This window comes from Microcaecilia unicolor, chromosome 11, assembly GCF_901765095.1.
Source record: "Microcaecilia unicolor chromosome 11, aMicUni1.1, whole genome shotgun sequence".
Taxonomy (NCBI): Eukaryota; Metazoa; Chordata; class Amphibia; order Gymnophiona; family Siphonopidae; genus Microcaecilia; species Microcaecilia unicolor.
In genome coordinates, this window is record NC_044041.1 from 177928858 (window position 1) to 177947919 (window position 19062).

At 47.7% G+C, this 19062-nt stretch overlaps 1 protein-coding gene across 4 annotated transcripts in view; it reads left to right on the top strand.

Moving 5' to 3' along the window:
- LOC115481140 (nesprin-2-like) overlaps positions 1-19062 on the top strand; it is a 32722-nt gene that overhangs the window by 10872 nt on the left and 2788 nt on the right. Inside the window, exons 2-13 of one of the 4 annotated variants that reach the window (XM_030220182.1) lie at positions 2768-2881; positions 3042-3192; positions 3494-3700; positions 6849-6986; positions 7073-7267; positions 8857-9124; positions 9197-9315; positions 10519-10609; positions 10720-10904; positions 11024-11179; positions 12305-12366; positions 17610-17771. In XM_030220182.1, coding sequence (XP_030076042.1) covers positions 2778-2881; positions 3042-3192; positions 3494-3700; positions 6849-6986; positions 7073-7267; positions 8857-9124; positions 9197-9315; positions 10519-10609; positions 10720-10904; positions 11024-11179; positions 12305-12366; positions 17610-17771 — 1838 coding nt within the window. In that variant the 5' untranslated portion in view covers positions 2768-2777. Of the gene's footprint in view, positions 1-2767; positions 2882-3041; positions 3193-3493; positions 3701-6848; positions 6987-7072; positions 7268-8856; positions 9125-9196; positions 9316-10518; positions 10610-10719; positions 10905-11023; positions 11180-12304; positions 12367-17609; positions 18038-19062 lie in introns of those variants that run through there. The other 3 variants (XM_030220179.1, XM_030220180.1, XM_030220181.1) reach the window with 3 other exon arrangements.

Consider the following 19062-nt stretch of genomic DNA (forward strand, 5'->3'; position numbering starts at 1 on the left):
TGAACCAATATGTAACATCCAAAGTTCATGAACCAGCACTTGTAAAGCATTTCTTGCAGAGACCCCTGTGGATGCCCAAGTTTGTGTAAAACATCACCAAATAATTCTTTTGCTGGTTCAGTTATCTCCGGAACTGGGTATGAGAGCTCTGTAAAAATGAAAGTAACCCTGCTGTTGCCCCACTGTGATAACTAGGATTTGGGGAGTTGGGTTTTCTGCTGTCTCTGGAGAGCCCTGACAGCCTAGCTTTTCTGTAAAGTTTCCAGCAGGGGAAGTGGCAGAGTTCAAGTATTGCTTACGGTGATTTAGATTTTATTATTTATAACCTGCCCTTATCCAGGGCGAGGTACAATATACACACTTAAAACATACAGAAGCATTACAAGGGAGTTCAATTTTTAACCCACACCATAGTTCAGGCAACAGAATATCCAAAGCACAGTCTTATACATGACCAGCAGTAGCATAAAAAGCCAGACACATCAAATGTGCCTTTAATTGACGCTTAAAAGTAACCAATTGGGTCTCGTGTTTCAGTCCAGCTGGCAACCAGTGATACCTGTTGGCTGAAGAGTGCATCTAAGAGTAGCAGTGGAAATCAACGAAGCAGATCAGTAGTAAACGTAAACAAACTTTATTAATAACATATAGAGTATACTGCCCGACACAGGCCTTGTTTCGCCCAGCAGGGCTGCGTCAGGGGCTATAAAAAAATTAAAACATACCAGCAAATTAAAAACAAATATATAGAAGGAATATGTTAAATCCAATATCAGCATTGCAATATATATATTTTTGTATAAGGGTTAAAAAAAATAAATAAAATAAAAAAAAAAAATATATATATATATATATATATATATATATATATGGGTTTTTTGTCATGGTGTTATTGTACTTTCAGCTGATACTGGATTTAACATAGTAACATATACATAGTAACATAGTAGATGATGGCAGAAAAAGACCTGCACGGTCCATCCAGTCTGCCCAACAAGATAACTCGTATGTGCTAATTTTTGTGTATACCCTACTTTGATTTGTACCTGTGTTCTTCAGGGCACAGACTGTATAAGTCTGCCCAGCACTATCCCCGCCTCCCATTTAACATATTCCTTCTATATATTTGTTTTTAATTTGCTTGTATGTTTATTTAATTTTTAATAGCCCCTGACGCAGCCCTGCTGGGCGAAACATGGCCTGTCTCGGGCAGTATACTCTTAAAGCTATTTTATTAATAGAGTTTGTTTACTACTGATCTGCTTCGCTGACTTGCACTTTGGAGTTTGCGGATCGTTTGCCTTGCTGTTTTCTTGGACTCTTAAGAGTAGCAGGCCAGCAAGAGACTGGGTATATCACGTGGCTCTTCCTCAGAGACCTCTTCTACTGGAACACCAGAGCCAGGGCTGCCGAGAGATTGAGCCGGACCCGGGGTACGGCCACTGCTGCCACCCCCCCCTCCCCCAGGCCCACTGCGTAGCCACACCACAAAAATTGGGGGGAGGGCACATTTTGCCCCACCTCCCAGCCCCCTGCTGCTACTCCACATCTTGGTTGGTGGGGGTCCCCAAGCCCCACCAGCAGAAGCCCTTCCTTCAGTGCAGTTCTCTGCCACATTGCCTGCCCTGCGGCTGCTTTTACTACTACTACTTATCATTTCTATAGTGCTACTAGACGTACACAGAGCTGTACACTTGAACATGAAGAGACAGTCTCTGCTCGACAGAGCTTATAAACTAACCAGGACAGACAAACAGGACAAATAAGGAATAAGGACAAAGAGTAGCAAGATTCTGTGCAGAATCCCAAACAGTAGCAAGATTCCATTCAGAATCCCAAAGAGTAACAAGATTCCGGAACCCCAAAGACAACAACTACTACTTATCATTTCTATAGCGCTACTAGATGTACGCAGCGCTGTACACTTGAACATGAAGAGACAGTCCCTGCTCGACAGAGCTTACAATCTAATTAGGACAGACAAACAGGACAAATAAGGGATAAGGACAAAGGGTAGCAAGATTCTGGAATCCCAAAGAGTAGCAAGATTCCGGAATCACAAAGACTACTACTACTACTTATCATTTCTAAAGTGCTACTACATGTACGCAGCGCTGTACACTTGAACATGAAGAGACAGTCCCTTCTCGACAGAGCTTACAATCTAATTAGGACAGACAAACAGGACAAACAAGAGATAAGGGAATATTAAAGTGAGGATGATAAAATAAGGGTTCTGAACAAGTGAATAAGGATTAGGAGTTCAAAGCAGCATCAAAAAGGTGGGCATGAGGGGAAAAGCAGCCACAGGGCAGGCAATGTGGCAGAGAGCAGCACTGGAGGAAGGCTTTTGCTGGCAGGGATTGGAGACCTCACCAGCCAAACCAGAGACCCCTGTGTCTACTCCTCCCCAGCCTCTAAGGGGTACCCGGCGCCAAATTTTTCTCTCTCCTTCTGTCAAGATGCGATCACTCGGGTCCCATCAGGAGCAGGAGACAGTCCCTGGTGCCTGGCCCAGAGGAATCTTGCCCCCCCGTCCCCCTCTTGGTGGCCCTGACCAGAGCTACATTACATAAATGAGATGTAAATGATCCCACAGCTATGCAGGGCCCTAGAGAATGAACTTTCTGACTGGAGGGGGGGGGGGGGGGGGGGGAGGAGAGACATTTACTGGGTGGCTTCCCTGGGGGGGGGGGAAGACTTTAATTCTGCAACTTAACTCAATTTCAAGAGCTAGAGAAGATCTTGCCTCTGTCTTCAGCTACAGTTATTGATTTATGTCCCAGGACCGGACTTGGAGTGACCCTATGTGGGATCCCCTTGGGAGCCTGGAGATGGCTGAATGCAATGTTTGCACAGCATCAGTGGAAAAGCGTATCAGGTGAGTGAGGACTGTGCAGATGGATGCAGTTAACTTACATATATCCCTTCCATTTCGTAACTGGTAGGATAGTACCTAATTTAAATCACCAATTTCTTCTCTCCTCACCCATTTTCTCCACCTCTGTCCATGCTCTTCCCCTAATTGCCCACCTTTACAGGATGCAGCAGGCCTGGCAGCTATGGCAAGCCTTCTTGGACACCTTTCATCAATACCAGGATTGGCTACAAGGCGCAGAGCAGATGGCTGCATTCCCAAAGTCATCCCATGTCTTATATGCTGATGCCAAGGAGGAACTAAAAAAGTTTGAGGTACTTTGTTGAAAGAAAGTACACTTTCCCTTATCTTTCTGTAGGGCCCTCACTTCCTCCCATTTAATTTTTAAGGTGTTCTGTGTCTGTCTGGGATGCACTCCTGAATCTTATTTGTTGCATTCTTCTTTTGTGTGTGTGTGTGTGTGTGTGTGAGAGAGAGTGTGTTTAGAGGGCAAGGGGTGGAAAGAGGTGAGAACTGCGTGTCCTGGGTGGCTTTTTGCTCATCTGCTTGAGACCATTAGATGATGGCTGAGAAGGTGCTGGAAGGTTTCTCACCTACAAATCAACTTTCCTCTAGGTTCTGCACAGGCAGGTCCAGGAGAGGCTGGGTCAGCTGGAGTCCCTAAACAGGCAATATTGGAGGCTAGTGACCAAAGGGATCCCTGTGGACTTTAAAGCTAATGGAACAGGCCTGAAGGCCAGACTGAGAGCCATGGCGCAGGAGAGTAACCAGCGCTGGGACACTCTGCAGAAACGAATTGCAGCTGTACACAGGAGGCTGAAGGTAAACGTGACCTGACAATGAGGCATTGAGGCCAGCAGTCTGGTCCCTGGCCTGTCTGAGTGGGGCTAATAAGAATGGCGCATTAGAAGGAAACTCTACGCGCCCAACATGCGCCAATTTGGAGTTACTGTCCAGTTACCGCATGGCCGTTGGGGTAATTTCAATTTTGGTGTGCATCTGCAAAATATTTGTATTTTCTGGCACGCAGCAGTTATGTGCATCAAGTGGCATTTGACGCACGTAAGCCCATTACTGCCCGGTTACGGAGTGAGACCTTACCGCTAAGTCAATGGCTTGCAATAAGGTCTCAGACCCATAATGGACGTGCGGCAATTTTAATTTTGCCACATGTCCATTTTTGGCAAAAACGTATTTTTTTGTAGGTGCGCTAAAAAATAATACTGCGCATGCCCAAAACATGCGTCTATGCTACCGCAGGCCATTTTTCAGCGCACCTTAGTAAAAGGACCCTTAAAACCTTGGAATCATGGGCTCAAACACTACCTGGGACCATCGTGCTGGCTAGTTATCTACAATAAGTTGTTTTGCCAATCTGAAAAAATTGCTCTTGTCATTTTATATTATGATGATCTGCAAGCAGTATAAATATTAAACTGACCAACATTCAACAATGTCACCCATGTAATGCAGACCGAGACAAACGCGATGGTGCAACTGCTCATATATTATGTGGCAAGGTGTGGAATACAGTGGTGTTAGAAAATGATGTGGCTGGTGCGTTTGAGAAACTATAGCTGCTGATACACTGATTAGTTATGGTTTATAGGTTATTCAGAACTTGATACAAAATTAAAAAATATATTTTAAGCAGGGGAGGAGCTACAATGCTGTATATTTATTATTAGGATTTATTTACCGCCTTTTTGAAGAAATTCACTCAAGGTGGTGTACAGTAAGAATAGATCGAACAGGAGCAATAGGCTCATATATAGGAAAGGAAGACAGACAGAATGCAGTTGTTGGATGCCACAGGTCATGTACTGTTCAGCCTGTCCATTAATCCTTGTAGGATCCGTTGTGCTATGGAGAAGGGTTGGTCCATCTGCCACTAAAGTGAAAAATGAATAGAAATACTTCCCATCCACATTTTGTATATACTCTAACTAGCCGTTGAGCCCGTGAAAACGGGCTACTTTTGGAATGGGGGGGGGGGGGGGGTTCCGAGCCGCAGCCCCTCCACCCGGCCCGAGCAGCACTGTAAACTTACATCAGCACGCAGCAGCAGGCACATCAGCAAAGCTGCCGTCGGGGCGGGCTTCCTTCTCTGCCTGTGTCCCGCCCTTGTGTGACGTCACACGAGGGCGGGACACAGGCAGAGAAGGAAGCCCGACCCGACGACAGCTTTGCTGATGTGCCTGCTGCTGCGTGCTGATGTAAGTTCACAGTGCTCGGGCCAGATGGAGGGGCGGCCGCGACTCCGGGGGAGGGGGAGCGGTTCCAACGTCTGCAGCATGCCAGTAGAGACTTCTCTCTCTGTCCCGCCCCCATCATCACGTATTGAAGTGGGGGCGGGGCAGAGAGGGAAGTCTCTACTGCGCATTTGCGAGTGAGTACGGTCACTCGCCGTTTATATGTTTGATACTTTTTTTTTTGTTGTTGTTGTAAACAGAGCAGGTTCTCCTTCCCCCCTCCCCCCTTCACCCTCCTCCAGGCTCCTGCTAAACAGCTCTTAGCACCATCAGCATTCATTTGCAAATAACTGGGGATTCTCCCCTCCCTCTCCTTATTTTATATTAACCCCCTCCATAATATATCTAGTCTTCTTCCCTTTGCAGTGACAACAGTGGACCAGGAGCCACTCACCAGGGCTTCTGGAACCCTGCAGTTACAGGTCTGGACTAGGGCTGAAACATAATCCTTAACACCAGGGCCGTGCCTAGGGTCTCCGGCGCCCCCCTGCAGTTGGCCCCGCGCCCGCCTCCCCCCCCGAAAACGATCACTACACTACCTGCCGCCCCCCCAAAAACTATCGCTACACTACCCGCCACCCCCCCCCCCCCCGAAAACGATCGCTACACTACCCGCCCTCTTCTCCCCAGATCCTTTTCTTTTTGGTTAAATTTACCTCTGTCCGGCGGCAGCGTAGCATTAGTGAGAAGGAGGCGGCGCTCCCCCCGCCCTGATATGTCAGTCTTCCCTTCGCTCAGTTCCCGCCTTCTTCTGACGTCATTTCTGATGTCAGAAGAAGGCGGAACTGAGCGAAGGGAAGACTGACACGTCGGGGCGGGGGAGTGCCGCCTCCTTCTCACTAACGCTACGCTGCCGCCAGACAGAGGTAAATTTAAACAAAAAAAAAAAAGGAAAAGGATCTGGGGAGAAGAGGGCGAGGTAAGCATGGTGCGGCGGGGCGCCCTCCTGCCATGCTTACTTCGCTTACTGTGTTGGCACGGCCCTGCTTAACACTGCTCCTGCTCCCCTCCAGGGACTGAACACTGCCTCTGCAGTATCCTAGTACCAGCCAACCAAGGGAGGGGTTGAACCGGGCACCTTCCACATGGCAGTGCGTAGCACTGCTACTGAGGCATTAAACTGGCCAGCTTGAAATCAAATCTTGAAAGACATAAAACAAATGAACTGTAGCTTAACTGCCAGGGCCGCCGAGAGACTGGGCCGGGGCCAGGGCAAGGCCTCCTCTCCACCCGCCACCGGGCCAGGCCCCCTGCATTGAAATCACAGCGCCTCTCACCTCCGTGTGAAAGCGCTGCAGGCAGCAGATCGCATCCCTTCGGGCCTCCTTCCCTCCTTGTGTTCCGCCCTCACGGAAGTTACGTCAGACGAGGGCGGGACACAGGGAGGGAAGGAGGCCCGAAGGGAGGTGATCTGCTGCCCTGCTGTCTGCAGCGCTTTCACATGGAGGTGAGAGGCGCTGTGATTTCAATGGAGGGGGCCCGGCCCGGTGGCAGACGGTCGACGATGGAGGGCAGGTGGGACTGCGGCGCCGGGCCCCCCTTGGAGGCCCGGGCCTGGGGAATTTTGTCCCCCCCCCCCCCCCTCTCGGTGGCCCTGTTAACTGCTCAAGGAGACCAAAGCATGCCCTTAGCACTTTGTGCATATAAGGAGGGGACGGTTAGAGGCTTCTCTTCCTATAGCCCTCACCACTTTTTATTCTCTCCTGTTCCACTGCCAGTACTTTATAAGCCAGCGAGAAGAGTTTGAGTATGAGCGGGAGAACATCAAGATGTGTCTGACCGAGATAGACCTTCGTCTTACAGACGTCCAACATTTCTCAAATGGCAACACTCTGCAGAAGATGCAAGAACTTCAGGTGACTCTGCAGGGCTCCTGAGGCTGGGGAGGGTGGCTCTTTGGGTCACGGGTGATTCATCCCTCACTGATGGTTTTGGGTTCCAGACTTTCCAGCAGCATGTCCAATCTAGTGCCGAGCAGATGGATTGGCTCCTGGTGCTTGGGGAACGACTGATTCAGAGAAGCGAGCCCCAAGACGCGGTGCGCCTGGAGGAGGAGCTGCAGGAGGTCAGCTGCTACTGCCAGGAGGTCTTCAACCGAGTCTCTTGCTTCCAACGCCGGCTTATCAGCATCAGGCTGGTAAGGAGCACAGGCTTTATATGTACACACTTGAACACACCATTCCTTGTTATCTGTACACCATCGAGCCTTGAGCCCAGTCGATCTGTGAAACCAAGCTAGCTTTCCTGTCTCAAACGTTCTGTTCATTGTCCCTTCTATGCAGTGGCGTACCAAGGGGGGGGGGGCGGTGGGGGCGGTCCGCCCCGGGTGCACGCCGCTGGGGGGGGGGGTGCTGCGCGCCGGTCAGCGTCAGTTTCCATGCTCCCTCTGCCCCGGAACAGGAAGTAACCTGTTCCGGGGCAAAGGGAGCATGGAAACGAACGATGCTGACCGGCGTGCACCCGGGAGGGGGGGGGGTTCTTTCACCGGGGTGGGGGGTGTCCCTTTGCCAGGGCGGGGCAGGGCGCTTCGGCGATCCGCCCCGGGTGTCGGCGCCCCTCGGAACGCCACTGCTTCTATGGCAGTGTTAAGGCTTGCAATCACTAGGAAAAAAAAAACATCCTTTAGCTGCCATATCTATTTTCCTGTAATGTAATGTCTAGGGGATTACACATTAAGACATTAATACTTATTATGAAATCCATTCAAAATAAACACCAGTTTTTTATAAGATCTACCTTCCCATCATTGTAACAGCCAGATCCCGTAATCGCTTACAAGGACTGCTGAAAGAGCTGCACTTTCATCACAATATGATCTGTAAATCATTTTGTTCTATTCTGAGTTCCAAAGATACTGAGTTTGTGTGCAATACTTTGCCATCAGATGTGTAGAACACTACAGATTGGTCACTGTTTTGTAAACATTTAAACTTGTTTTTAATGCAAACACTTCCTAATTAATTCTCTGTTCTTCTGGATCCATACCAGATGAATACTGGCTTATACTGGATATGGTTGTATTTTGTTTTGTTTTGTTTTTCATATAGTGTAATTTGTTTTGATTTTGTCATCTCAGGTATGTTTTTGTTTGGGTCATGAATTATGACATTTGTATTAATCACTTTTGTTTGTATTTGGGTTTTGTTTTTAAATGTAAAGCAGGGGCGTATCTGTGTGGGGCCACAGGGGCCTGGGCCCCCGCAGATTTTGCCCTGGACCCCCCTACCGCCGTCAACCCTTCCCCCGCCAAGGTCCGCTTCCTCCTGCCGGTGCTTAAAAATATTATTTCAGCTGGCGGGGGACCCCAACCCCCGCCAGCTCAGCCGAGGTCTTGTTTTAAGTTCTTCATCCTCGTGCTGTGAAAGCTGCATCCCTTCCAGTTTCGGACGGAGTCTGACGTCGCAGCACGTTGACGTTCTGCACGTCCCCCGCCAGCTGAAATAATAATTTTAAGCACCGGCAGGAGGAAGCGGACCTCGGCGGGGGTAGGTGACAGCGGTAGGTGGGGGGGAGGGTTGACGGCGGTTGGGGGGACGGTGGCGGGGGGGCTATAATGTGCCCCCTCACTCTAGCCCCTGCCCCCCCTACCGCTGAACCTCAGATACGCCCCTGATGTAAAGTAGTATATTAAGTTGAAACAAGACATTTATCTGTATGGTTCCTGAGAATCTATGCTGGGATCACTGGGTATGTGGAAGGCTAACTGGTCTGTTGTCTCTCTGGCAGGTATTTGAAGATGAGCATCTGTCTGATAAAGACTCGGACTTAGAGTCCGGCTGTTCATCTGATCTGGAAGAAGATGAAAAACAGGAGAGAAGGTGGACTGAAGCTAATGTGCTTTTCAGCAAGGGCCTTTGTAGCAGCCCTCAACCTGGACTTAAGGACCCCAAGCTGAGGTCAGGCAGTGTGGATTTAGAGTGGGATCCTTCTGTGGATATTGGAGGCTCCACCTCTCATGATGAAGACGATTCTTCATACTTCAGCAACGGCACAGGTATTAAACGCTCCTGTGAGGCTCTGTGCTTGTCTCTAAGATCTGAAAGTCATCCCCCCATTTCCTTTCCAGGTAGATCGGGGATAGGGTATTGGGAAGAAATCTCTCTGCAGAGGCCCAGCCACTGTCGGCGGCATTTTACTTCTCCTGTATGCACCAGATCCAAGGCAGATGCTGAACTAGAGCTCCAGGTGAGGGAAGGGGCTAAATAAGAGAGCATCGGGGACCTCTGGATACCCAATTTTCAGACTGGGATCAGGTAAGCCAGCTGAGCCAGTGGTAATCTGAGACCAGGGCTATTGCCATAAGCGGGCCATAGTCCCCTCTGCTTTGGAAACGGGCACTCGCAGCAGTGTAGACTAAAGAGATGAATTTAGAGGCAGGATCAATATCTGTACTGTTTTGTGCCCACCAAACGTCAGTGCATCAAATCTCAAAAAAGATGCAGTGGAATCAGAAAAGGTACAGGGAAGGGCGACGAAAATGATAAAGGGGATGGGACGACTTCCCTTTGAGGAAAGACTAAAGCAGCTAGGGCTGTTCAGCTTGGAGAAAATACAGCTGAGGGGAGATATGATAGAGGTCTATAAAATGAGTGGAGTGGAACAGGTCGATGTGAATCACTTGTTTACTCTTTCCAAAAATACTAGGCCTAGGGGGCATGCAAAGAAGCTACAAAGTAGTAAATTTAAAATGAATTGGAGAAATATTTTCTCCACTCAACATGTAATTAAACTCTGGAATTTGTTTGCCAGAGAATGTGGTAAAAGCAGTTATCTTAGCGGGGTTTAAAAAAGGGTTGGATGGCTTCCTAAAGGAAAAGTCTGTAGACCATTATTGGACTTGGAGAAAATCCACTGCTTTATTTCTAGGATAAGCAGCATAAAATGTACTGTACTTTTTTGGGATCTTGTACTTGTGATCTGGATTGGCCACTGTTGTAAACAGGATGCTGGGCTTGATGGACCTTCGGTCTGTCCCAGTCTAGCAATACTTATGTACTTAAGTGTGTGAAGTGGGGGTGGGGGGAGGAGTAGCTTAATGGTTAGAACAGTGGGCTGACAACCAGAGAACCCAGGGTTCAAATCCCACTTTTGTTCTCTTTTTACCTAAAGCAAATCACTTAGGCAATATCTCTGGTGTCAGGAAAATACTTTCACATACAAGTAACTTGTCATGAGATAAATACTGGGCAGGTAATACAAGGCCAAATTGTGATACTAATCTTTAGCGCTATAGAAATGCTAAGTAGTAGTAGTAGTAGTAGTAGTAGTAATCTTCACAGGCTGTCACTGTATTGGCCTAGTCAGGTCTAGGAAGTTTCAGTGAGGAAGGACAGTGCTCAGACTATAGAGATGAGCTGACTTGCATGAAGATGGTTTTGTGCTTGGCAGGTACCGCTGGACTCTGTGGAAATCTGTGATGAAAGGTCTGATTGTGGGCTACGGACCAGCAGTAGGGAGACTATCCCTTGCTTCCCTGTGGGTATGTCTGCCTTTTCACATGCATTTTCCAGAGCTCAGGTAGCCACTGACTCTAGCAGGGAAGGAGGAAGCTTGTGGCTAATCCCGACTGTCTTTCTCTACACACCACAGGTCCTTTGGATCCTCACAGGAATGAACACAGTCAAAACATCCCTGATGAGCCAGTGGCAAGGACTGGGACCTGCTGCCAGGCAGAACATTTCACCTTTGACCAGGAACGGATTGAAAGTTGGCTGGGGCAGACACAGTCTGAGCACAGACAGGAAGTGCTGAGGCCACAGTTCGACATTCCACAGGTCAGATATTCTTTGAATAGAAGCATTAAAAACAAAAATAATAATAATCATGAGTAGCCCCCTTGTTTCGTCCCTGTTCACAAACATGGACTCTCTTAACGCTTCTCTCCTCTCCTCAGCAGGGATCTACGCAACCAGATTGCTGCTGTCCTGCTTCTCCAGAGGAAACGCAGTCTGCCCTTGCACAGACCGTGCCAAAGAGCAGTGATAGTTACTGGGACAAAAGAAAAAGCTCATGCCCAAGGCAGTCGGTACCAACATCAAGGGCAAAACGGGTCAGTAAATTATTCCCTGCCATGCTACACTTTTTGCTGTAGGGCAGTGTTTCCAAAATCTAGTCCTTCCTGCAGTACCTCTTTACCAGCATGAAAAATTTGCATACAATGGAGGCAGTGGACTTGTGATCCCACTCGGATAGAAAAATCAAGACTTGACAACCACAGAGCTCCAGAGGTTAGAGTCCTCTGGATTGAAGCTCGTGGGCTGTCGCTTCCCCCCTCTTTCCTTAAGGCTCCTTCCTTCCTTTAGAGCTTTGCACTAAGTGTGTCTTTTCCTTCATGTTTACCTAGTAATGACAAGTTAGCCAATTAGTGGTGGCTAGGGAATATCACCGTAGCAGTGGCGTAACCAATATGGGGCCACAGGGGCCTGGGCCCTCCTAGATTTGCCCCTGGACCCCCCTCCCGCCGTCGCCTACCTTTGCTGGTGGGGGACCCCAACCCCCACCAGCCGAGGTCCTCTTCTTCCCAATCCCGTGCAAGGCTGCGTTCTAGTCTGCCGTCCTAGAACAAAGCCTTGCGCGGGATTGGGAAGAAGAAGACCTCGGCTGGCGGGGGTTGGGGTCCTCTGCCAGCAAAGGTAGACGATGGTGGGTTGGGGGACCAAGAGGGTCATCGGCATGGGGGGGGGGGTGGTAAAGTTGGGGGGGGGGCTAAAATGTGCCCCCTCACCTCGGGCTCTGGACCCCCCCCTCCCGCTGAAGTCTGGCTACACCCCTGCACCATAGTCATCCTCCATCAGAAGATTCATGATAGTCCAGGCCAGCTATCTGTCATATATCCAAACTCCAAAAATGTGCAGCGGAGCAGTAGCCTAGTCGTTAGAGCACTGGTCTTGACATCCAGAGATGGCTGGTTCAAATGCCGCTGCTGCTCCTTGTGATCTCGGGCAAGTCACTTAACCCTCCATTGCCTGGGGTACAAACTTAATTGTGAGCCCTCCAAGGACAAATACCCAGTGTACCTGAATATAATTCACCTTGAGCTACTCCTGAAAAGGTGTGAGCAAAATTTTAAAGAAATAAATGGACCGTGTTTAATCAAAACAAAAGGTGTGTGAACAGTTTGGCAGGTATTGGGAGTCACACCCTCATCCTTTCCTTCTCACTTTAATTCTTTTAGAAGTTAGTGAGGAAACGGAAGGCCAGAAGCACAGAGGAAGTTACCATTGCCATTCAGAAAAGGTAAGATGTTGTGTTTCAAGTGAGCTGTCTTCAAAACCAGATTTAGTCTCCATCTTAACAGTAACACATGGGCCTAGCCAGCATTCGATTATTTTGGGGAGGGAGGGGGCAATGCATTTCCTCCCCACCACCACCACCACCACCACCACATTGTTAAGCTTACCTTTGCTGGCAAGGATGCCCAATCCCTGCTGGTTGATGAGATCTGCTACCCAAACTGCCCCAGTTCTGCCTCAGAAGGTGAAGTTGGCAGCCTCCTTGCTAGCGTGCATGAAGAGTGCCTGCATTGGTGGCTGGGAAGGAGGAGACTGCTGAAGCAGCTTGGGGAGTGGATCTCGTCAGCTGGCGGGGATGTGGAATTCCCCCCCCCCCCCCCCCCCCCCCAAGTCATTGTGAAGGAGGCCTGAGCCAAAAGTGCTCCTCCCCTCCCCATGGCCATGCCTCTGTCTTTGGCTCTTCTTGGTTAAGAAGCGTCAACACTGATGGTTTTTGGAATAGATATCCATTGGTGTCTCTTACTGCACATTCATTTCTGTGCCTTAATTTAAATGCATATAAATCTATTTTTCTATGCATAAATGATGCACAAATCTTTGTGCATTAAAATTGTAACACTTTTTTTATTATACCAAATCTGCTATTAACTGAGAAAATTGTCCAAAAATGATAAACATTAAAAAATTAATTGAACTTTTACCTCTGCTCATCAGTACTATTAAAATAAATAAAAACTAACCCTTGCCAATGACAAGTTAGTGATTGTGGTACTGGCTCCTGCCGGCTAATCACACCAACCACTAACAGCTAATTAGTTCACAGCACCCTTTGTGTCTGAGCAATTTTTTTGTGGCACCCCACCCCCCATCACACCAATCACTACCAGCCAATGAGCTGTGACCATAATACACTAGGCAGTGGATCCCAAACTTTCAGTTCACGGTATCCTTCCTGTCCGAGCAATTTTTGGCAGCACGCTCCCCCCCCCCCGGGCCACCCAGGTCTCCATCTTTTTCTCTGCACAAATATAACAGTGCAAGGGTGTCCCTACAACCAGCCCCTCCAAATGACACACTGATTACGGTTTATAACAAATTACTACTCTACCTATGAAGTTATTCAGTCACTCTGTCTGCAGCCCCTCATTACCTCTCTACCCTCATCTCCCCTTACGTTCCCGCCCGAAACCTCCGCTCACAGGACAAATCCCTCCTCTCAGTACCCTTCTCCACCACCGCCAACTCTAGGCTCCGCCCTTTCTGCCTCGCCTCACCCTATGCTTGGAATAAACTTCCTGAGCCCTTGCGCCAAGCCCCCTCCCTACCCATCTTCAAATCCTTGCTCAAAGCCCACCTCTTCAATGTTGCCTTCGGCACCTAACCTTTATACCTATTCAGGAAATCTAGACTGCCCCAATTTGACTGACTGCACATTTTGTCCATTAGATTGTAAGCTCCTTGAGCAGGGACTGGCCTTCTATGTTAAACTGTACAGCGCTGCGTAACCCTAGTAGCGCTTTAGAAATGTTAAGTAGTAGTTGTATTATACGTCCTCTTTTTACGTCTGTATGCTGCATAAACTAGCATGTTTAAAAATAAGTGAGAACAAGAAATGCTACAAACAATAAAGAACTTGGATGCAGCAGCAGCTCATAGGTTTACTTGCTTTGTTTTGACTGGGAAGGGAAATGGATCCTAAGGAGCTTAGACAAGATTGGGTTGCAAAGCCGGTGGCGGGAGACGGAGATGGTGCTGGGCAGACTTATACGGTCTGTGCCAGAGCTGGTGGTGGGAGGCGGGACTGGTGGTTTGGAGGTGGAGATGGTGCTGGGCAGACTTATACGGTCTGTGCCAGAGCCGGTGGTGGGAGGCGGGGCTGGTGGTTGGGAGGCGAGGATAGTGCTGGGCAGACTTATACGGTCTTTGCCCAGAAAAGGACAGGTACAAATCAAGGTAAGGTATACACAAAAAGTAGCACATGTGAGTTTATCTTGTTGGGCAGACTGGATGGACCGTGCAGGTCTTTTTCTGCAGTCATCTACTATGTTACTATGACCTATTGGCTTCAACTTTTTGACTTCGTCCTGTCTCCTGTTTTCATCCAACCTGCTTGGCAGTCACCTCTGTGAGTCCCGAAGGCCATCTGCTCCCTGTCCCCAGTGGCTGTGACAAAAAAAAAAAAAGTGTGGGACCACAACAGCTTTCAGGCATGCGCTGTCGGCTGTGCAGGTCCTCTGCTCCCACTGCATTGAATTCCTGTTCTGGGGGTAGAGGACCGGCATAACTGACAGCACATGCTTGAAGGCTACTCCAGCCTTGTGCTTGCTTTTTTTTTTTTTTTTTTTTTCTGTCGCTGCTGTCTGCACTAGTGGTTCGGATGGGAGATCGGGATTTGCCGCGGCACCCTAGAGAGTTCACTGCAGTGCACCAGGGTGCCATGGTGCGCAGTTTGGGAAATGATGCACTAGGTCTCGAGTGATGGAAAAAGCATGACTCCATTTCCGAGGCTTGCTGCCACACACACACAAAAATCCCCAGGCAAAGAAAACTCAGTATTTGCCAACAGTTTTTTTACACTTAAGAGTAAAACTGGCTTTATTTTTCGTGTGGACAAGATTTTGCAGAAGTATGGGGCATGTTCTGTCTGATGATCAATGTAAAAACAGCTGAAGTAATTATCTTTAACATTAGCTATTGGGTCAGGAAAGATTTTATTTTTTTGATGTACTGAAAGTTGGAGGACACCTTAGGACCAGCGATTTCAACCTGAAGTTACCATCTTTCAGTTTATCACTCTGCATCTCACTTGGGTGCTTTTTAAAAGCCATTTACCCAAGATGCAGCTAACTGTAGTTCTATATTTTCGTGTTTGAAACTCGTAAAAAAAAAAAAAAAAAGCTATTTTACCCAAGTACCTGGGCTTTCTGAAACTGCCCCCCATTAATCCAGCTGAAGCATGTACCAGGCTCACTAGTGTCCACACTTAAACCTCACTAGTGGGCAACATGCCCTGTGTGTACTGGGAGCAACATATATGCCTTGATGGCATTTTCAAATGTGCATATTTGTGTTTTATGCAAAATGAACCTGTAGACAGAATAAAGCCACTAGTATGTTAATATTAACAGATTTTCCCCTTTTGTTTGTGTTTTCAAAAGTACAGGTGCACTTTGCACTGCTGTGGGCTGTTCTGAAAATTGCCCACTAAGTGATTTTTGTATCAGGGTGCATAGGTTGCATCTTAATTTTATAACAAGCTCTGTCCCTATATGCCTTTTCTTCATTAAATATTTACCTATCACTCCTCTTTGGTAGGCTTTCATACCTGGTTGGAGCAGGTACACATGCGTTGCCTATGTATTCATTCAAACATATGGTATAACATGACAACACATCTCTGTGTACATTATACTACATAAAAACAGGCATTACATAACCATAACACATACTTCTAAGTTCCTATGTCACTGGGCTATTTTACAAGTACCTACTTTTCAGCTTGGAGAAGAGACAGCTGAGGGGAGATATGATAGAGGTATATAAAATAATGAGTGGAGTGGATCAGGTGGATGTGAAGCGTCTGTTCACGCTTTCCAAAAATACTAGGTCTAGGGGGCATGCGATGAAACTAGTGTAGTAAATTTAAAACAGAGAAAAGTTTCTTCACCCAACGTGTAATTAAACTCTGGAATTTGTTGCCGGAGAATGTGGTGAAGGCGGTTAGCTTGGCAGAGTTTAAAAAGGGGTTACACGGATTCCTAAAGGCCAAGTCCATAAACCGCTACTAAATGGACTTGGGAAAAATCCACAATTCCAGGAATAACATGTATAGGATGTTTGTACGTTTGGGAAGCTTGCCAGGTGCCCTTGGCCTGGATTGGCCGCTGTCGTGGACAGGATGCTGGGCTCGATGGACCATTGGTCTTTTCCCAGTGTGGCATTACTTATGTACTTGAGCGTGTAAATAGTTCATCACATAAAATTATTACCCCCTTACGCTGCTGGGGTCATGAGTTATGGTAGCCATTGTTGGATCCTGACTGCTCCCAGCTGCATATCCTGTATCCTTGGTGCAGTTACAGGTAATAGCCTAGTAGAAGTTTATTGCTCAAGAATGTTTGTTTGGTTTTGGTCTATAAGACTTTTATGTTCACTAGGAAGCTATTTACTCTCTCTCTGTGTACACACAACTGCTCTTAAAGTGACACTACCCTCTGCAAATGGAATGAGAACAGGAAAGGCTATCTGTGGACTTCTGTTAGTAAGGCGTGCGGGTTAGCATTCCTAGCCAGATCCAGCCTGGTTGTGCCTTACTTCATGCATGGAGCCGATGGTCCTGTTTTCCCTAACGCAAAGCATTCAGTGGCACACGTGCACTAGTATAAAACCAGGTTTACAGCAGTTGCTTTGGGGCCAAAAGTACAAACATAATGCTGCAGGCAGGTGGGATGAAACTGCTACACTAAAATGCACTAAACTTTGTACAATGGTTAGCTTGCCTTTAGTGGACACCTTTTTTTTTTTTGTGTGGGGGGGGGGGGGGGGGGGCACTCTTATGTAAAACAGGTTTTGGGCATGAGCCAACCAAGTATATAGCCTCATGGAACACCAGTGCCTAGGAACAAGGCTCCTGTATAAACCTACCTGCCACTTAGTTTTGGTTCAACTTGTCTTCATGGATCCTAATTTAACAAAAAGTGAGGAAGTGTACTGGAATGATGATGATGTGCACAAAAGTCTTACAATAGCACTAATTAGGTGATTTCAGTCTGTGCTTAAATATCATTATTTGTATCCCACATTTTCCCACCTTTTGCAAGCTCAATGTGGCTTACATATAACCATTAACGGCATTAGCCGCTTATGGTATGAATGAATACAAAGTGATATTGTGGCAGAATGAGGTACATGAATGGTAGGTACAGTTGGGGGGAAGAAGGGTCACGTAATGTCTGTTACGGTCTTTGGTTGCATTGTGTCACAGGTGACCAGGTATTTTTATGTTGGGTCGGTGGGGTATGCTCTTCTGAACAGGTCTTTCTATGCAAATGTAAGTCTAGGTTCTAGTACAGTTTTTTTGTTTCTTTTTGTGCTTAGACTATGGTACAAGCGGGAGCTGCTGCCTGTGTAGACCTATGTGTGCATGCATCAGGTGTGCATTTAAGGGCTTGACCTAGTTGCCTTGTTCTTTATGGATATGCATGCTACTGCATCACCTCTTTGACACTAGACTGTTCTGTTTTATAGCCCCATCACGAAAGAGGAACTGCTGCCACTGAAGAGGCTGAGGAACCTAGCCCCCCTGGTGGTGGTCTTAGTCTTGCTGGTTGTGGCTCTGTTGCTGTCCTTACGGGAGACTCCCTGCTACAAAGCCAATCGCTATGCCTGGTCTTTCCACCTCATGCTGAAGTATGTAAATGGTCCACCTCCTCTATAACTGCACTAGAGGGGGCTTCAATAATGGCACATGCCCCCTAGCATGAAGGGCATCAGAACTGGACTATTGCATTTGTGTTGAGCAAGCTTACAGTACTGAATGCCACCTGCAATATTCTGTCTGTAGGAGCAATAGTGTGCTGTATTCCACCCCCCCCCCCTTTTTTCTGCTTTACTAAAGATGGAAAATCCTTCCCAGCGGCGATCCTAGCTGGCATGACACCTGGGGCGGATCGCCGATGCGTCTCTCTCTTCCCCCCCCCAGGTGCACTGTCAGCTGAGTTCACTGCAGCTCCCTCTGCCCCGGAACAGGAAGTAACCTGTTCTGGGGCAGAGGGAGCTGCAGCGAAGTTAGCGAACTCAGCTGACAGGCGTGCGCTGTGGCCCCCCCCCCCCCCCCAGAGGTGTGCACCTGGGGTGGACCCCCCCCCCCCCCCCTGGTACGCCACTGCTTCTCACTACTGTGGTGGATGGATTAGCTTTACCAAAGCTCAAACTGTGTCTTTTGGGATGGTGGTATAGGCCAGGGTGTGATCTTTAGATGCTAAGTTATGACTGTTTTGTACTTTGAGGTGAGTAGCTGTACCTGTACTGAAAATGAACAGAGGTCCCTTCATGCCACTTTCCTTGTAGATAATGAGAAAAACATTGCACCTTTCAAAATATAATAAACCATTTATTTATATACATAGATAACGAGCAGTTAGGCTGAAGTCCAATTCCTGTGCAGCCCTGTACTAGTCATCCTCCTCTCCCCAATAGCTGATTGTACTTAATAAAGTGCCCATGCCTGGCTGCAAAAGGACTGAATGAGGCATCACTGCAAGGCAGGACAAGAGAAAGGACCAAGGCTATAAAAAGTGAGGTAGCCTCTGCACTGTTGAACTACTGACCAATTCAATTAAGTGCAAGAGAGCAGATGTGGTGGTCACAAGTCCTAGTTGCCTAGCTATAATCCTTTACCCTCAAGTCTGTACTTCACATCACAAAGTAGTGGCAGTGCTAAGGCTTTGCTGCTCATGGACTCATCGATGTGATCTAATGCACAGCTCTGCCTTCATAGGCACTGCAGCTGCCTTCTACAAGGAAGGACACCTCTAACAGAGGAACCAGCAACGCCCTTGGCAACAAACGTTCTCTTAAGTCTATGGCTCCTGCCTTCAACAAGCCTGAATTCAGCAATAGAAGGCAATCTCTTGAAATCTGATCTATGAAAATGCACAGAGCAGAAGAAAAAAAGGCATTGTTAGAACACGACTGCTGA